Here is a 21,031-nt window from a genome sequence, read left to right on the forward strand (position 1 = left end):
TAGCATGGGTATTTTTTGAATGTGTGCATTAAAATACATGCACTAATTTTTTGTACATTTTGTAGTACACTTTTAGCATACAAGCCATATAGCATACACATGCAAACTAATAATCAAAAACTGCATACCTTTCATACTGAGGAATTATACAGTAAAACTCATTTAATACAATTCAGTAAGAAATCCAGGACCTAAAAAATTGATAACAATAAGAAAAACCAAGACGCACGCTAATTCTGCTTAGATAATTAGTATGAAGTCCTTTGAACCTAACAAGTCAGGCTACTTCCCAATTTACAACGTACCTCTTAAAAACCTCAAAATGGCTCAACTAATACAGAAATTTAAGGGCACCTGATTCATCAGGGTTATTCTTCTTCCTCATTTTGTGCCTATGACAAAAAAATCTCAATAGTAAAAGAGCTAAAAGTGTGTTTGGATCTGATGCATAGAAAGTACTGTACACAGACAACATCCTCCTTTGGTCTGCAGAAAGGAAATCCAGAGGCAGTCTGGGTACCGCTCACAAATACGGAATGCCCAAATTAATTCTTTTATTTATTCGGGATCTGATGCACGTCTTGCTTTCTTTGCCAAAGGAATACAGTATCAACACATAACAGGGAAGTCACATTCACCTCCATGGTTTAAAGCTCTTGTATGTGGCTGATATGGGCATACGGAAGTTCGTATAGACCCCCCCCCCCCCCCAGTTACTCTCTATAACTATTCCCCTACTTGACTACCAAACATGTCTTTTTTTTTACTTTTAAAATTTTCTTGCTCATGCAATTTCTGCTTTTATCATTATCAGCTGTTATTGTTCCTATGGAAAAAGAGAATAAAGAGTAGATATCTATTAAACCCTGCAAATATTTCACCCACAGCCAAGTAAAATATAATTGCATGATATGAAATGACAACAATTATTAGTGGTCCCATGCCAGGGGGGGGGGGAACCCCCCCAAAAAAAAACCAAACATGTAATTTCTAGGTAAGAAGTGGCAACAGTATCTCCCCTGTGGCAGGTCATTAAGCACATTCTGAATATTCAGCCATTGCCCCGTCAGATGCCAGCACGGCAGGAAATCGGGACAAGGATGAAAGACCACATGGCCTGCTTTTCGGAACAGCGGCCAACTGGCCCTTGGAAGTCTCGCTGCTGGTGAAACAAAGTCCTCAGATTTAGGACTGAACCATCAAGTCACAATCTCTAACTTCAAAAGACCTTCACCTAATTCCGTTTTCTGGGATGTTGCTCTTGACTGTATAGGAGATCATGATCACATTTAATTTGGGGAGAATGTTTTTTTGTTAGGCTTACTATGAGCTTTTTGGAATAAAAATTGAAATATAAAATATGGACAAGCATGACAACCTGCAATGATACAAGAACCACTTAAGTGATACTGATTAAACAAGGACCCACCAACAAAAAAAAAAAAGAGAGGAACCGCTGCTCTGCAAGTAATCATATAACCAGTAATCAAGAGGATAGCACGAGATATCTTTTTCTGCATCTGCAAAGCAAGCGCAGATGTCCCTTTCACATTATAACAGAAAAGTATCATCCCTGCGGCCAACTGGAAGGGAAAATCTCCAAAGGCTTCACATCCCATATTTTACAAATATATAAGAACAGCCCCATGTCTGTAAAAATCACCAAAGCCTTGGGGGAAAAATGGGGTTCTCCAAGACTGATTTACTCTTGTGACAACTCTGCACGTCTGTGATTGTAACCTTTTACTTATTAAAAAGGAGCACATTTTGTTTTCGAAGGAGAAATGCTCTTTACCAGGTAGACAACTCAACATTTCAAGAAGTGCAAGTTGGACAATGCGTAGACCAAAGTCCATTATAGCTGCCTGTGTAACAGAACTAAGAACTCAAACAAATCAAGAATATCGCACCACACATCTCATCATTAGTAACGAGCAACAAAGCGAATGGGACTACAATGATCACTAAGATGCTTAACAGAATTCATCAGGTTAAGGGATTCAGTGTTTGAAATAAACACACCAAAAACAGTAGAGAGAAGAAAAGCAGGAAAAACTGAATAAAATGGAAGAAAAGGCAATACCCTAGGTTTCCACTCACATGGAATCATTCCTGACGAGCTGGCCATTTTGTCGTATTGCATTTTCACTCATGGAACGTTCTCTCTTCAATCGACCCCCTGTTCGGATCTAAAGAAAAAAAAAAAAAACGAATGGCAAACAAAGTTCAAGCTCACAAAAAGTCATCAGTCAACTGGATGCTGCAGTGATGGGGAAGAGAGACTTTCTAAAAACTGTTCAGAAAGTAGGGAAGGAATCTATTTATTTATTTGAGAGTTTTTCTATACCGAAGTTTGGTACAAGCCTTCACTCCAGTTTACAATTGTAACACTTTTACAGAAATAATGTTAATAATATTGATAATAAAATAACAGTCTTAACAGATTAAACAATAAGTAATAAAATATAATGTAAATAATACACATTAAGTTGTATTGGGCATCGGTATAGCGAGAGACTTCATTGGGACCTAAAGAATTTTTTCAAATCAGACTTCATTAAACGGAAACAGATTAACATCTTTTATCAGTGTTTAAAAAAAAATCAAAAAAATCTGAATAGTCAACCCCAGATGATACTCCTGTTCTGCAGCAGTGGTTTGATGCTGCTGTAAAACAGCTATGATGAATTGCTGTGTTTTATGGGACATTAACATAGATGATAAAATTGGAATAAGAAAAAAAAAATGAAAAAACAAAGACACAACTCTAAAACTGAACCTTCTTGGTGGTATCAACTATTTAGATTGTAAATTTGAATACTAAGTGATCCTATGATTCTTTTTGGGTTAGGCTTTCAGTTTAATTATGTACTGGACAACTGTTTGGGTGTTATTTAAATGTATTTATATTTTTACATTTTTCAGTATAAGCCGCATTGATCTCTTATTTGGATTTGCAGGTAATCGAGAATAAAACTAAAACCTTTGTTATGCCTTTGCTTTCTGTTTGCCTTTTGGCTGTTTTCCAACTTTTATCGAAAGAGAATTACAATTGTGCTATACTGCAAAGGCTGTGGCAACAAATTAAAACACTGTAAAGCAAGTGAGAGCAATGGACTGGGAATCAGAAGATCGAAGTTCAAATTCTGCTTCTCCCACTGCATGCGGACGTGGGAACAGTATTCCCTTCCCACACCACTCAGAATTTAAATTCTTTGGGACAAGCAGCATTATATAAATGCTAAAATAAAGAATGAATCTGATTTTAATCGACTAATTTTCTTTCCACGACTGTAACAGGCCAGTGCACGTGCATGGGTTATGCTTACTACCAGCAGACAGAGACTGAGAACTAAACTGCTGACCTTACTATACAGTGATCCGTGCAGCTAGCAGCACGCCAGCATTTCCATAGCGAAGCAATGAAAATGTATTTTTCTCTCCCCACCAAGCAGAGGACTTTTAACACTCACTTGCAACAGTTAGGAAAAAGGTCCCAAAACATCAAGAGTCCCAACAGTAACAAGACTGATGAAAAATATCTGCGGAACAGGAAGGAAGGATAAATAGGCAGGATCCTGGACTGGTAGGACCCAAGGAAAGAAAATTAGCAGGTGAGAACCACGTTTCCTTCCTTTTTGTCCCACCACACTATTATAGACATATGAGATGCACATAATCAAGCCTCAAACTGGGTGGGAATCTGACAAGCCTGTCCCAAAAGTAGCAATGTCTGATTCACACATCCAGACTGCAATGCCCGATAAAAGAATGAAAAGATCACCAAGTTTCAAATCTTGAAGATCTTCTCTGGCGGAATTAGGTGATGTTCTGCCTGAGGAGCCGCTTGTACCCTTAATGGAATGAGTCCCAAGCTCCCCTTTAGAAATGATCAATTCGATTACTGTATCTTTAGATGCTATTTCTCCTTTCCTTTAACCAGAAAGGAGAAGGAAGAGATGATAGGACCTTCTAAAGGCACTGATCACCTTTAGATATTGGAGCAGGATCTTCGCACATCTAGTAAATGAAGATGCCTCAAGTGGTACCCTAGTCTTCCTTCTTGAATACTGACAGAAAGACTGCCTGACTCAGATGAAATGGAGACACTACCTTAGGAAAAAAAAAAGAGAAGGTACTGTGTGGAGAGACACTTCATAGTACAAAACATTCAAAAAGAGTTCTCTGCACAAAAGGGCTCCAAAACAGACTTAGCCAAACAGATCGCTACCAAACCCACCGCTTTGAGAGTCAGATCCTTAATCGAAGCTTTTTCAATTGGCTCAAATGGAGCTACACACAAGGCTCCAAGAACCAAATTAAAATCCCAGGGTGGCATGGTCACTTTCACTGCAGGGCGGGAGATATTTTTCATTTTCTTTAGGATGTAACCTATCTGGATGAATAAGATTGTGATGCAACCTGCACACCACCTCGGTAGCAGGTGATCATGACCACTTGCACCTTGAGAGAATGCAGAGCAGAGTCCTTTTCCAAATCAGCTTGTAAGATGCCCAAGATCAGAGAGAGTGAAGATTTAAAAATGGATTCACCTTCTTCCATGAACACCCTGACAAAAGCTAGGGAGAGAGAGACCTCTTCTGGGCCTGCAACAAAGTCGAAATTGCCCTTTTCAGAATAGCCTCTGTTCCTTAACCTTCTTCCTCTTAATAGCCATGTCAAAAGACAAAATGGAGATGGGCTGGTTAAATGGATTGGACCCTGGATTCGTCCTCTCTGTGACAACTTCAGCAGATCCCCAAATAAAAGCCTCTTAAAAATCTGCATTTCACAGCCTTCCTGGCCAATCTGGAGTCATCAGAACCACCAGACCTCAATGAGACTCAATCCTCTGAAGTATCTGTCCCACTATCAGCCATAGCAGGAATATATACAGAAGACAGTGGCAAGACCATGGCTGTGACAGGGCGTCCAGCTGTGCAGACGCCCTGTTCTCTCCTTCGGCTGAAAAAGCTTACAACCCTTGCATTTCTTGAAGTCTCCATAAGATCTATCAAGGATATGCCCCATTAGTGAAAAGGCTAAACTTGCTAACTCCTTTTTTCCCAGCTCCAAGCTGTCCAGCTGAAAAAAAATCTGCCTGAACATTTTCTGCTTCCAGCTATGTGAGCTATAGAAACTTCTACCCATTTCCAGAGACCATGTAAGCTCCATGTAAGTAGTCTCTGGGGCTTGGTCTCACCCACATCCTTTACCAGCTTCTCCAGATCTTCCTCAAATGGAGAAATTACTTACCTGATAATTTTGTTTTCCTTAGTATAGACAGATGGACTCGGGAGCGGTGGGTTATGCTCCCCTGCCAGCAGATGGAGACGAAACAAGCTGACGTCACAGTATATATACTCCTGCAGGGACCTAGCTTGCCAATATTCTCATCAAAAGCAACAGTGGACAGACTAGTAGAAAATGTTTTAAAAAACAGTCAATCATAACTGTACTCAACCAACAATAAAACACTGAACTTAAGCACACAGGTACCCCGAGCTAGGGACTGGATAAACACAAATAACCCCTTGGCAGGAGGCCTATTGATACAAAAAGGTTGGCAGCAGAGGGCGGGAAGCTGAGTCCATCTGTCTACGCTAAGGAAAATGTAATTATCAGGTAAGTAAATTTCTCCATTTCTAGTGTGTAGACAGATGGACTCAGGACCAGTGGGATGTTCCAAAGCTACTCCCAAACAGGGTGGGAAGCTGCCCGCAGTCCAGACAACACTGCACGTGCAAAGGCTGTGTCCTCCCAGGCCTGCACATCCAGATGATAAAGCATGGAAAAGATGTATCAGGACCACGTCACAGCTTGGAATATGTTGACAGAAAACAACCTAACCTCCGCCCATGACACTGCCTGAACCCTAGTGGAATGAGCCCTAACCTGAGTAAGCAACGGCTTTTCAGCATCCACATACGCGGCCATGACCACTTCCTTAATACAGCGAGCTATCGTAGCCTGAAAAACTGGTTCACCTTGCTTCCTTCCACCATGAAGGACAAAAAAACAATCCAACTTTTGGAAAGGTTCAGAAACCTCTAGATAACAGCACGACAAGTCTCTTGACATCCAAGGAACGCAGGAGGAAATATTCCTCCGCACCCCTGAAGAAATGGACTGATTCAAATAAAACTCCAAGATCACCTTAGGCAAGAAGAATGGAACAGTATGCAACTTCAATGGCCCTGGAGTCACCTAAAGGAACAGCTCCTGGCAAGACAAGGCCTGCAACTCGGAAAAGTGATGCGCAGAACATATAGCCACCAAGAACACTGTCTTTGGGTCTAATAACCACAAGGAAAAGCTATGTAGTGGTAGAAATGCATAGCCCGCTAAAAAAATACAGTACCAAGTTAAGACTCCACAAAGGAACCAGCAACCACAAGGATGGCTGAAGATGCTTCATTCCCTTCAAGAAATGGGCCACATCAGGATGGGACGATAGGAAGACACCACTTACCGTGCCTCTGAAACATGTAAGAGCCGCAACTTGAACCTTCAAGGAATTTAGGGTCCATCCTTTATTCAACACATCCTGCAAAAGATACAGAATAAGTAGGATCTTAAGCAAGGAGAGTGCTTGAGACCTCGCACCAGGTCTCAAGCACTCTCCAAACCCACACATGAGATGGAGAAGAGGAGAACTTCCAAGTACAGAGTAAGGTAGCAATCACTGCAGAAGAATATCCAGGTTTCAACAGGCGAGTCCTCTCCAGGGCCAAACCGTAAGACAGAACCGAGCCAAATCCTCACAAAGAACTGGCCCCTGCTGAAACAGATCCATGTGTGGCAGAAGACGAAGGGGGTCCTCCAGCAGCAGTCTCCGCAAAACCACATACCACGGATGCCTGAGGCAAACCGGAGCTCCAGGAGTACTAGCCCCCTGTGGATTTCAGTTCTGTGAAATGACCCTGCAAAGCAAGGGCCACAGAGGAAAGGCATAAAGCAAACAGTCTTCCGGCCAGACCTGTATGAGAGCGTCAATGCTCAAGGACCACGGATCTCTCCTGCGACGGAATAAATTGAGGAACCTTCACATTGCGAGAAGTCCAGGGTCAGAAGGCCCCAGCGATCCACAATCAGTTGAAATGCCTCAGGGGGCAACACCCATTCTCCAGGGTCTAGACTCTCCCTGCTGAGAAAGTCTGTTCGTATGTTGTCTTTTCCTGCGATGTGAGAGACCGAGATCATCTGAAGATGTCCTTCCACCCATTCAAAAGTTGGTCTATTTCCTGCGACACTTGCTGGCTTTTAGTTCCTCCCTGGCAACTGATGTAATCTGACAATGGAATGACGGTGGCCATCATGTGGACCACTCGACCCAGTAGTCTCTGGCTGAACTGCAAGCACGCCAACCTGACCACCCGGGCTTCCAGGGAACTGTTGTTCCAGAAAGCCTCTTTGGCCAGCCGTTCCTGACAGCAAGCTCCCCAACCCTGGAAACTCACGTCATGAGCACCAACCAGTTTGAGGAGGACAAGGAAACTCCCTCTCTCAGATGAAACTCCTGCAACCACCACTAGAGGTGAGAAAAGATTCCATTGGCAAGGGGTTCCATAACTGCTCTGGAATTCACCCTCGAATCATCCACCTCCTAAGAGAGAAGCAGACAAGAATGCGCTACAAGAACGCAACAGGAAGCAATCTGCAAGGTCATTGTACATCCTTCAAGGATGCTCCACCCTCCTTCGGGATAGTCGTCCGTTTAGATATGATGCAGAGAAGCGCATCCACTTTGGGAAAACAAAAATGCTCTCTCACAGCTGGATCCAGAATGTATAGGCCTTCCAATGCCCTACCCCTCTTGAAATTTGCCTCCAGGGCATCCCATCAAAAGCAATCAATTCTTGAATGGCGTCAGTAAGTGGCGTGAATCTCCAGTTCCCTGGTTACCTAAATATGTACACCCTGGAGGAGAGAAGAAGCAGGGTGATATGATACAGACTTTCAGATACTTGAAAAGTTTTAATGATCCAGGGTCAACAACAAACCTTTTGTTGGAAAAAAAACAGTAGGACAAGGGGGTCACGATTTGAAACTACAGGGAGGAAGAGTCAGAACCAATGTCAGGAAGTATTTCTTCACGGAGAGGGTGGTGGATGCCTGGAATGCCCTTCCGGAGGAAGTAGTGAAGACTAAAACTGAAGGATTTCAAAGGGACATGGGATAAACACTGTGGATCCATAAAGGCTAGAGGATGGGAATGAAGATAAGAGCCATGGGAGTGGAGGCTACTACCTGATGATTACTACCCTTACTCAATAAGCCTTTGCAACTCCAATGGCAAGGGGAAATATGGAAAAGAGGATTTTCATTCAGACAACCACCAACAAGGACTGAACTTCACAATCCGGGTAAACAAATAAGCATGGGGATAGCTTGCTTATTACGGCGGTTACTACCCTAAACCAATTAAGCCTGATACATCACTTTGAATACATATACAGCACTGCTCTTTGCTTCAACAGTAAGAGGAAATGTGGAAAACAGGTTTTACATTCAGACAACATCCAACAAGGCATTGATCTGTGCAGTCTGGGTAACCAAGCATCGGGGTAACTTGCTTGATGCTGCGGTTACTACCCTTAACCATTAAGCCTTATGCTCACCATTGATGCAACTCCAACATTACTCTCTGCATTAATGACAGGAGATGGCAGAAAATTTGAATCAAACTGTTACCAACAAGGGCCCTGAACTTGGTGGTTGATGAAACAGATAAATATGGGAAAAGAACTGTGGAAGCTTGCTGGGCAGACTGGATGGGCCGATTGGCCTTTTTCTGCCGTCATTTCTATGTTTCTATGTCCATAAAAGGGAAAACGCAAGAGGCTTTAAGCAAGGAGACCAAAATGGGATTCTTTTTCAGCTCTAACATAGAATCTGCCCCCGGCACTCCCAACATCTTCAATGTCTGGGAAATCAGGGCCGGTAGTTCATCTCTGTGAAAGAACCATAACACGGTTCGATGCAGCTCCAAACCATCTTACAAGGAATCAGGATCCGCCTCATCATCCGTGTCATCCGGGTCCCCAGCAATAAGCGAGGCAAGGTGCACGCACTACTAGTGCGCCACACTGGAGCGTATCACAACGCTCAAAAACATTATGTACACAAACGTCGCGCCTAGCGCAGCACACACTGCATACACAGACGTCTTAGAGAGCAGAAAGCATGTACAAGAGCATGCAAAAACGCCACCACAACCTACCACGTGGCTTGCTAAGAAAAGCCTACCACGGGGCCTAGCCCACTTGGGCCTCTCAACCCGCCAGGCTGCCCAGTTCCTCTAACCCCAAAGAATTTTGTCGGGACGGCACTCCGAGCACGAAGACCGAAGGAAGGCCCTAAAAACCCCCTAACTGCCTCTGAAGGTAAAAGTTCTTTTCTTTTTTTAAACTTACTGGAGCTCAGCGCTTACTGGCTGAGTACAGAGACGGTCTCCAGCTGTGGGAGGAGAGGGCATCTGCTGTCCCTGCCACACTTGGCCTTCTGCATCCGCTGCCTTTCAACTGTACAAGCTGCTAAGTCCACCCCGGGAACCTGCTACTGGACCAAGGAATACCTCTGAGGGACACACAAAAATCACCTCAGGATTTCTCAACTGGGGGGGGGGAGAAGGACCTTTATGTATCACTGCAGGGTTTTCTCGATATAAAATTCTCCATGCAAAATTCACAGCAATCCCCATAGGGAGATGCATGTCCACCATCTGCCGGAGATGGAGAATACTGGCAGGCAGAGGTCACTATAAAGTATATATACTGTGACATCAGCTTGCTCTGTCTCCATCTGCTGGCAGAGGAGCATAACCCATTGGTCCTGAGTCCATTTGTCTACACGCTAGGGAAGAGGAGTTTACCTCAGAAGGGAAGCTTACTCAGAAGTGCTTTAGAAGCCACATATGCAGCTCTAACAAATGCCTGGCTGATCCTGCCACCACCATGCTCCCCATGAGGTCATATTATGCAATCACTACAAACCATGATCACTGCCTCCAGGTGCATAACTCCTTAGCAGTGAGGCCTTCTTTTTTCAGGTTTCCCATTGGAATCCGCTGAACCCAATGCAAATGGCACCTGCATCGAAAGAATGGAGGCCTCAAAAGTATGCTTGGGAACAGCCTCCTGTGCATCCATCCGTGCTGTCCCCCACCCCCGATACCAGTGCATCCACCTTCGGGGCCTTGAGCATTTCCTTCTTGCTGATAGCCAGAGGGTAAAGCTTCCCTGTCGCTTTGAGACTGGCTTCCAAAACTTCCCAATCTGATGAAATAAGTACACGAAATGTTTGATGCACAGGGAAGGCTTTCGGGGGTTTGCGTCGACCTTCCAGATCAGACCCTGACCTTCCCTTGCTTCTCGGAAATACCCAGGGCGGATAGCACCTGCATGACAGAGGTTAGTACTTCTCTTTTAAAGAGATAAGACAACTAGGGGAGCAGCTCATCTCTCTTTCATCTAGGTCCCCTCTTCTCACAGTCCCCCTGGAACTCAAAGCCCATCATCAAGGACCCCAAGTCTGAAGCTGTGGAACTTTCAAACCCGTCTCCCACCCAGGCCTTTCTGCTTGGTCGAAACACCAGCACGGAAAAGCAAGGAGTAGAGGAGCCACCGCAGCTGCCACAGAGGCCGAAGACGTCTGCTTCAGGCAGAATGTGGTGTGAAATGATAAACTCTGGAGAAATGGGATGGGGGAAGGGGGGACCTGGAGGAGAAACTCTTTCCTCCTGCCTTAATAGTCCACCCCTTGCGCTGTTCCATTCTCTGGATGCAATAGAGAAAGGCTAGGACCATCTCTTCCAAAAAGAGGTTTAAGGAACCAAAAATGCCCATGGTTCCTGCCAAACTCGGATCTCCCTTTCTCCCATCCCCACCTCCCAGGAAGAAATCAGTTCAGAAATCGTTGTAACCTGCACGAGAAGAGCACCAACCCTTTTTTTCCCCCACCATGGGAGTGTTATGCACAGACTCGGCTCACACATGTGCATTAAAAAAAAAAAAAAAGGGACCCTACAGTACCCCCAACAAGCAGTGCAGTGCATCCCACACTCTGCTTGAGCCAGCATAACTGCAAATCAAAAGCTGCTTTCTGCACTCCCAACCACCACTTTTCTGCCTGCTGTGGCACAGCAAACCTCTGCCAATAGTAGCCTGAAGACCTCCAGCAACTCTTCCCACTCCCCAGAGCCAAAAAAAAAAGAGCAACAGAAATCACCACCAGGCTCACTGTGTTCTTGCATTCAGCCACACTTCTGGGTTGTTTTTTCTTCACCATCACAAAAGCTGTATAACTTGGTTTTCTGCCTACTAGACAGCGTTATCTCTATAATTTTTTTTTAGAGGAGATCTGGGGAGGAAGAGATTCAGGAAGAGGATGCCAGACTGCTCTGGCTTTCTTCCCTCACAAAGCTGGCGGGCCAATAGTAGTCAGGAGTCAACCCACCCCCTGCTCGGCCCTATTTCAACTGAGCACAAGACCCAAGGCCTAACTCTCCGGACGTTTCTCTCTCTTCAACACTAGCGCAGCTGCACATCTACTATAAGCTGGAGACAGAGAAATACTGGATTGCTGCTGACTGCATGGATCAGCAGTCTACAAGCTGATGGAGACAGAGCAACTAAGCAAGCATAACCCAAGCATCTGGACTGGTCTGGTGAGGTTAAAACAGGATTAGTCCAATCCACACTGGGATTTTTACTGAAGGCATGCAAACCTTTTAAACAAAAAGGTGAGCCATGCCCATCTCAGCAATCATGACAGAGATCATGTAATATACGCAGATGCACGAAGTCCTTACCTCTTCATTCTGAGGCGTTACAGGCAGAGATCTCTCCAGGTCCAGAAAGTCCAGTGGTCTCTCACTCAGTGTAAGAACACGGGGGGGAGTTTTTAGTGCTAGTGGCTCAAAGGGGGTAGTCTGGATGAGGTCAAGATCTGGTGGTCTGGAAAACGGAATGTCTTCACTGTCACCTGTAAAACATAGACAGTTACAAAAAAAAAAAAAAGACTCTTTGCAAATACACTGTGTGAAACGCTAGCATTTAGGACAGAAACATTTGGGCTGGGTGAGTGGTTGTGCTGCGCGCTGCCATACAAGAGACTAAAGTTTAATTTCCAGGCCCCTGCCACCCAGAATTGGGGAGGATGTGGAAGCAGCAATAACAGGTTTTGGGAGGAGTGTCAGCCATCGCTTAATGGTGACATCTGGGGGGGGGGGGGGGGGGGGCAGGGGTCCAACGTTAGCCGGAATTCAGAGAGAACTATTGTAATGGCTGGGCTGAAGTGGGAAAGAGACATGGCTGAAAAGATGCACCCCCCGTGGAATGTACAAAATATCCAGAGGTGTTCTTTACACTGGGCGCAAATTCCCAAACTGCGAAAGCAGCCGTGTGTGCGTAAAACTGAGGCCGTATTTGAAAGACGGCTTGAATTGGTTTGGGTATTTTGCTGACCCAGATGCTGTCATTTATGTGGGTGTGTGTCAGAAAAGGAGCGTCCGCGTGCCCAAGTCGATTTCTATTTGTCCTTTCCATTGCTGGTCAATTTGTGCAAGATCCATGGCAAACGAAAAATACTGAATCAGATGCAATCTTGCTGCGTCCCATATAGTCGACATAGGCTGGTTTTTAGGATGCCAGAGAACTTACACACAATCAGAATCTGATATTGGCACAGGGCGTCCTTCAGCATTTTCTGTATTAATAATGCCTATTAAAGGAAAATCCTCAAATGAAGGCCGACTGTGTAGTAGCCCAGTGAAGATCAGTTCTCAGCTGGAAGCCCCAAAGAAGAAATAGCCAGGCAAAAACCCCCAATGCCCCAAATATTTTTGTAAAGATTCTACCTCGTGTTTCAAGAATTTCAAAACACCATTTCACGTCAGTTTTGACTCTTTTCAGTGAGGACATAAGAACGTCTGGCTAATTATTTTCTACGCAGGGAGCTCAATTTTCAAAGGTCATTACCCAGGTAAATATCTGGGGCTGAAGACTGCCACTACCGGGGCTGAATCTAGCCAGAGAGTTTCACAAAAGGAAAGGTGGTCCTGGGGAGAGAGGGAAGTACACACAAGGATTTGAAACCAAAATGTCTGCACCTCCTTTGCCTGCTGGCAAAGTAGGGGCAAAGTTCACGGGTACTGCCCTACCCGAGGATTTGGCCCAAGCTCATTTTCAAAAAGGGCAACCGTGGAGGTGGTTTTTCTTTTAAAATTAGCTTGCAAGCTATTCCTTCAACCTGGGTGGGGTTTGGAAAGTTGTGCCATGTCTAAAATAAGAGAAGTAAGAAACATTCGATGAAATCCGATGTTCTAAGACCTAAATACACAATAGCTCAGATTTTTTTTTTTAATTGTGCCCTATAAAAGCTGCTTGCAGGTTGCTTCTTTTGTAGAATTTAGTATGTGCTCAAACAACAGATAAAAATCACATTGAAATAAAGACCAGACTTCTATAAAACTTTTATATAACTGTAAGTTTAAGGCAGTATTACTACGAAAGGCCCTAAAACCAGCAACAGCTTTTGGTAGTATACCAACACTCTAAGTCTTGTCTGGGCTATCCTCAAGGAAAACAGATAATCCAACCAATAGACTGAAATCAAATATTAATGCAAATGCAAGTTACTCAGCCAATCTTATCGATTTTTCCAAGCCTTTGGCTTGGTAAAAGTCTACAACTAAACGTCAAAGGTCTCTAAGCTGTCAAGCAAAGTCTCAACGGTGTCATCTCTGCCAGTCAAAACACTGTCAATTGACATATGTCAAGAAAGATGAAGGATCCAAGCTTGCCTGCTTTGATCTTTGCAGCCTGCACATGAAGCATGGTTCTGCTATGTATGTTTCAACAGTGTTGACATCCCTGATGTTTCAATAACCCACTGTGATGTCATAAACATTGGCTTTCCTATTGCCAAGATCTACAAGCCATCTCACAACTCATAGCAACAGGCAAGGCCTTTCAATACGGAGTCCTCTGGCTGCCTATTTGGGCAGTTTTAACAGTCAATCCTGTCTGGAGGTATGAAAACCGGATACCAATGGAGAGTTGTTAGTTGAACGAACAGCAAACAATGACCTTCAGCTCATCCATGAACTGAAGCAGACTGGCACACTCAACTTTGAAGACATGGATTCAACCCTCTCTGTTAGGTGAGGCCTTCGGACAACCATCCTCAGTCGGCTTCCTGGACAATAGTGAATTACTTTCCCCACTGCTCCCAATGATTAAGTATACTCAGAAGCCCAGATGAACCTTCTGGAAAGCAATGTGTAACGTGTCAACAGAAGGGCTACAACATAGCACTCTAATAATATTTTCCCAATTTACTCCTATTTAGGAAGCTTATAATCTATTCTCTACACCAGTGGTTCTCAACCTTTTTTCGGCCGAGACACACCTGACAGATGGTTCTCACATCCGTGACACACTGAACATGTGACCATCATGGGGCTAGATGTAAACATACACGCTGCATCCACGGGAACCCCCTTGACCCCTAACAATTGATGCAGAGCAGAACTAGGGCATTAACCATAGAACTCACATAAAAAAGATTCTGGTTCTGATGACACCTCAGTAAAAGCAAAACAAATTCCCTATTGTGCCTGGTAGTAATTTTATTTTTATTTATTTATATCATATCCTATTGAGAAACACAACAAATAAGATTGATACAATTGCCTACATGCTAGTAAAATACCTCATTTCGGTCACACACCCAGAACTGACCTTCACCAAGTACAGAAAGACCACAAATTATAACTATGGAGACAGAAACTGGAATGGAAAACCAAAAAAGCCACGCTGCATGCAGTGCGAACCTGGAGAAATGAAAGAGAAATATAGCACCTAACAGTCCCAGGATCTGTAATAATGAACACAAACTAACCCGCACAAAGTTACACCTGTATTATGGAACACACTCAAACAGTAACAATCCTATCTAAGAAATACAACTATTAAACCAGGCCCTAAACACTAATACATTTCCTATTGGGAAAACAGAATAAGCCAAGCTGCTATAGAGCCCCACACAGAAATAACTGTAAAACTATATTAATAAATGTTTCAAAACAGCTGATGAACAGAATAAGGTCAAACAATTAAAACTCATAAAAATGATTAAAAATTGTCCAAATAGCAATAAAATATTTCAAAACAGCAGACACATCACATAATACTCAATAATTAAAATGGCAGTCAAGAAAAATAAACTTAAAATGCCACCTTTACTTACCCTCTCCACCTACTCCTTTCCCTTGAAAGCACATACCAGGAGCAGCAGCGGCTGCTGAAGCTCTGTCCTCTTCTTTAGGGCCCACAAGTTACTCTCACACACACACACCCCCCAATTAAACCCTACGACCAGTCTCTCTCTCCCTCACACACCCCCCAGTCACCTCCCTGCCCAGTCTCTCTCTCTCTCCCTCACACCCCCCCAGTCACCTCCCTGCCCAGTCTCTCTCACACCCCCCCCAGTCACCTCCCTGCCCAGTCTCTCTCTCCCCCTCACACTTTGCTTAGAGCCCCAATGCTGTGTTCCCATTCAATTTCGCAATGGCAGATTTCCCAGTGCTGCTGCCTTCTCAGCCGCACTGAAGCAACAAACATTTTAGAAAAATATGCCACAGCACTCAAGGCTTTCTTCTGGCTGTCGGGATATCCCTAGGCTGCCGCAGCCCCCCATCTGCCTGCTTTTATGGCCGCTGGGAGCTCCAATTGCCCCATCTGTAATCAGCATGGCTGATGTCACTTTTACTTTAAATGTGGTTCTGCCGCACTCATTGTTGCATCGGGGGGGGGGGGGGGGGGGAGAATCCCCAGAGCAACCAGCCTCCGTGCTTGCGACTCACTGCCACTTTGGGGTAGCCCGTGGTGGCCACAGGGTCGGGCTTCTTCGCCGTCACGGGCTTGGACACTTCTCCTCCCAGCCCCTCTCAAACCACCCCACCCCCGGGCTATGAGATGCCCCCCTTCTTCCTGCCCCACCGGCCAATCAGAGGCTTCCTCCTCCCACTGGCAGGAAGAAGGGAGGAGGCTTCTGATTGGCCCGCGGGGGCAGAAAGAAGGGAGGAGGTTTCCCATTGGCCTGCGGGGGGCAGGAAAAAGGTAAAGGGAAGACTAACTGGGGCTGTGGGACACCGGGAGCCGCGACACACCAGCTGGTGCTTGGCGACACCGGTTGAGAAGCGCTGCTCTACCCATTGTACCAGTTTTAAACAGAATCCTTGCCATAAGAACAACATCCAATGGCCACACTACATTTGTACTAGGAGTCTGCTGCCCTTCTGAGGCAGTCTAAAGTGTCAGACAGACAATCAAGACATTGCTGACCATGTGAGAATTGCACATTTGAAGTTCAACCTTACAATATCAGTCAAAAGTACTTGAGCCTCATTCACCAATTTGGGGCATACTTAAATGTCCCCTTGATTCAGTTTTGCCAGTCATCATCTCAAGGTGGCTAAAACCTTTTGGGTGAGAAGCAAAAGCAATTGTTTCATGACTGGACTAGATTTTTGTTGTGCAGCATCATATAGTGCCGCTTCCCTGCAGAGTTAACAGTACAGTCTGACACGGTGCTAAGAAGCCTAAAGTCAGCGATTGCTCCAGAATGAGCAACATTCCACTAGAACAATTGAGACATTTTGTATCTATGGCTTGTGATCACCCAAAGTTATTTTCTAGAAAAGGCAAACTTCCCTGTACTTTGTGTCAATCTAAGATTATTACCTTATTAAAGCCAGGAAAAGACCATGGTATTGACCAATATTATTGCTGTGAATCCATTTCAAAATTACTAGAACAGATGGTATGTCAACAGATATCTACAACGCTGGATACTATGTGGAACAAAAATAGTTTTTGTCAAGGTCACAGTACAAATGATCAGATCATGATGCTACCTTTTTTTTTTTTTTTATTTTACTGAAAATAGCATTCAAAATAGAGAAGATAATTTCCAAAGGGACTTCCGCAGGTAACGTAGTGCTTTATCTGCAGAAATGGGCCTTAGAAAATTGCATGACCGATATATGTGTAACTTTTACATGCGATGGGGAGTTCTTTCCAGGGGATGAAGTTGGGACTTATGGGCATGCTTCAGATTTTAAGACCTATGCCTGCAAATTATCTGAGCAAAATTCCAACCACCAAATGGCAGCTGTAATGGTGTGCACATATTTTTGCCAGGAGAATTTTCAAAGCGGAAGTATGCATGTATTTTCACTTTGAAAAATTGGTGTAAAGTCTGCAGGTAAAAAGCACCTACAAGACTTTATACTGACTGAAAATTCCACTCTTAAAGCCAGTTTTCTTTGACATGACTGCTATGCGTGGTACTATGTGGCATACAAGTCTAGTAGTGAACGTTTCTTTATAAAATTACCAGTTTTACTATCTACTCTGGTGACAAGAAAAGCTCTGGGAGGAATCAAGCCAGCGGTCTACCTCAAGGGTCAGTGCTGTTTCCGACACTGTTTAACTTTTACAATCGACACCATATCTCAAATGTTATTTGTTGTGGTCTCCAGGTTTTACTTTTTTTCTAAACTGAAAGATGACCTCAATGCCAATTTGAAAATTGCAAACATAACAAGCTAAAAAACAGAGGAAGTTAACTTAACTGTAAACAGAGTTCTCCGTAGGCAGACAGATGAAATAAGATATCACACATGGACAATGCCATGCGACAGTGCCAAATGGACCCATCTTGCAAAGATCACTAAAGCTTTACTAAGAATGGGTGGGAATTCTTTCATTGCCTCTTGACCCCCTCTTTCTGTTTGACTGAGAGGGTACATTTCTAACCAAGTAGTCATTTTTGTAAGCACTGATTTTTGCTACCTCTCCCATACCTGCTCCTATCACTGAACAAAATACATTGTTTGAGAAGACATGATATGGCAACCCTGCTGACTGCATTACAAACATTAAGGAGGTAAGGGAATGCCATAAGCAGGATTTCACATTTTGGAGTGGTAGGAGAACAGTGCTGCTGCTACTACTACTGTTTGGGGTCTATTCTATAAAAAAAAAAAAGATCTAAACTACTTGATACAATTACCTGCAACTGGTCAACCAATAGGTCATGGTTGGCCATATCAAAGGCAGATGATAAATCAAAAAGTATCACTACTCCATTTCTTTGTCTATACAGCAGTGTAGACAGTCAAGTAAAATACAATTAGTGTCTCTGTCCAATGCGGTTTTCTAACTCCTGACTGGAAGCTACTTAAGTGCTCAAGAGTCCACAAAGTCAACCAACTATAATGACCACTGCCGTCTGATTTTTCCCCACATATAGGAAATTAGACATGGATCTATATTTGGTCTTATCCTGTGGGTTTAGAGAACTTTTTAACAAAGATCTGAAAAATATAGTTGTCAATTACTCAAGAAAAACCCCTTCCTTCAAGGATATATGTTTTTTAATCTACTCAGAACACTCTTGCTGGTCCCCCTTAATTAGGGCGGATGGGCATGGGCCCAGCTCACAATATGCAACGTTCAATTTTCCCATTACATATCTTAGCAAGTTTGCGCCAGTTGCAGAGAAATTCCCCCAGGAGTGTTCAACTTCTACTTGCAAATCTATTTCTAACAATGAAGTCCCTATTTATGATTATGCTATCACTACTTGAGGTGTTTTTACACCCTTTTTATTTTATTTACTTATATTCCACTTTTCAGGCACTTCAAAGCAAATTACATTATAAGTTATCTGAGGAATCCAATTCCCTACAAAGAGTTAGGGGCTCCCTTGGAAGTAATCCACACATGTATTATATAGGTCTATGGCTAGTTCTGGCACCATTTTACACATCTTTACCACAGAAAATAGCTCTTTTAGACCATTTTGATTTTAGTTAATTATATATGAATAAAAGAAGTCTTTCTGGCCCTTTTGATGGCTTTAGAATATTTAGTAGCCTGTCTTGTATATTCTATTTTTAATTCATCAGTTTTCCCTTTTTACCAGTGAAATTTGCTTCTCCCAGTTTGTAATTACGGTACCTATCAAGTGAAATATTCCCATAATTAGGTTCAATTGTGTGTATTTCAGTAATTTGTTTTGCTTCTTTATATATGATATACTCCATTCTGAATGAATTAATGTGGTTGCTATGTTTGTGCATTCTGCTGCACATAAAGTGTGAACGCTTCAGCAGAAACCTCAGTCCAAAACCATCCTGGCTTTGTTTTCCCTCAGGTTTACTCTTGAAGGCCACTGGTAATGTTTACAAATTTCACTATTCTATAACCATTTTAGTTGCAAAACCACAACGTTTTTATTTTGTTTCTTTTTCATCTGAATTCCTGTTTTTTTTTTCCCTCTTTATTAAACTTTTATAATAATATACAAAGCATTACTTTGTTAAAGAAAAATGGTGTAGTACAACAAAAACAGCTAATAACTCAGAAATATCATCCTCAACATATCTCAACTTGAAATGTCTACACCCACTAGACCTCAAACTGGGAGGGTGGAGCACTGCAACAAAGGGAGATCAAAATTACAATACACATTTGGGAAATAGGTGCCCTGTATATCGAATTTTACTATTAGGACTTCGTTAACTGCCACCCATTTGCTTTTCTACTTTTTTGGACTCGGGGCTTTTTAGCTGGTCCAGATGGAAAAAAATATGATTCTCTCTCCCATACTTAAGGACAACTTGCTCAGGAACCTTAGTATGAAGGAGGCACCCACTGCTAACACTTCCTGCTTTAAAAGCTAAAAAGTTTTTCCTGTTTTGCTGCATCTCTTTTGTTAGATCAGGGAAGATTCTGACGACAGATCCCATAAATGGGGCGTTAATTTTTTTGGAGCGAGTGCGCGTTATTTCTCCCATATCATTTTCATTATGAAAAGATATTAATAAAGTAGCTTTCTCAGCAATTTCAAGCGATGAAGATTCTAGGAAGTCAGTTAGATTTTCTAATACACTGGGAGTTGATTGTATTTGCTGATTTCTCCTTGTTGGTAGGAAATATACTTTTTCTAGGGGTGGAGTCTCCAAAGTATCTTGAAATACCGCTTCATGGTCATTCTGGGGAATTCAACAACCCTTGCAAAATTTGTTATTCTCAAATTTAGATGCCTCAGCATATTTTCTATATTTTCAATTTTTCTTTTAGCTACTCCACAATCTTGAATCTATATTGCTTGAACTTTTGACCTGTTTTATATCATTTTATATCATTTTCCAAATTTATAAATTTCTTGGAAGGACGACCGGACCTAGTGTCCGGTTGGCCGGGGTAATGTGGGCCCAGGCTCACTGAGGAGGAAATCCCTGGCCCACGCCAGGTATCGGGAAAGTAGCGGGGGAGGGGGTATTTTGGTTAAGGGTCAGCGGGAGGTCACGAGCGGCGCGAAGGCAAAGGAGGTGAGGTAAGTGCGCACACGGGCTGTAGCAGCCATAATTGGCCAGCCAGCACGAGTCTGCAGAGGGTGGGGGGAGCGCGAGGAAGCCTGCTAGCTCAGTCGTTTTCGGCGTCTGAGCAGCAGGCTGGTTCTCCCTCCCACCCGCCCTGTTATTCATTCCGTTGCGTTCGGTACTTGGGTGTTCGGGGGAGCTTGTTCGTCGCAGCTGGGGGAGGGAGTTGTTTGGCGGATGGCCCGAGCCGCCACAGTTTACAATTGTTAATGGGCAGGATGATTGCCTGTGACAACTGGGGCTGTTGTCAGGTGCGGGCTCCTTGCTAGGAGGAGGCGGGGGCCCATTTGGCCTGACTCCTTGCTGGCTAGCGGCGGGGGTCCACAGTGTTGGCTTCTTGCTAGAAGGAGGCGGGGGTATGAACGCGGTGTAAGGGCTGGAGGGACGAGCCGGGTGGCTGGTGCTGACCGTCTTGCTGGAGAGGCGGCGGATGGCTAGGGGTCGGTTGTTTAAAGTTATGAATGTTATTGTTTGTGAGGCTCGGGCCTCCATGGTATTTAATAAAGCTGCGGCCCTGTTTAACCCAAATCTCTGTTATTTAGTGTTTTTGATTTGTGAAAGAGGGCGGATGTG

General features: G+C 43.7%; 1 protein-coding gene across 7 annotated transcripts in view; it reads right to left on the reverse strand.

The window, feature by feature from the left end:
* LOC115098464 (mitochondrial fission factor-like) overlaps positions 1-21,031 on the reverse strand; it is a 60,336-nt gene that overhangs the window by 36,522 nt on the left and 2,783 nt on the right. For all 7 annotated transcript variants that reach the window (XM_029614975.1, XM_029614973.1, XM_029614972.1 and 4 more), the window contains exons 3-4: positions 11,813-11,985; positions 2,101-2,189 (exon numbers count right to left, since the gene is read on the reverse strand). In XM_029614975.1, the coding sequence (XP_029470835.1) occupies positions 2,101-2,189; positions 11,813-11,985 (262 nt within the window). The remainder of the gene's footprint in view (positions 1-2,100; positions 2,190-11,812; positions 11,986-21,031) is intronic.

This window comes from Rhinatrema bivittatum, chromosome 9, assembly GCF_901001135.1.
Source record: "Rhinatrema bivittatum chromosome 9, aRhiBiv1.1, whole genome shotgun sequence".
Classification (NCBI taxonomy): Eukaryota; Metazoa; Chordata; class Amphibia; order Gymnophiona; family Rhinatrematidae; genus Rhinatrema; species Rhinatrema bivittatum.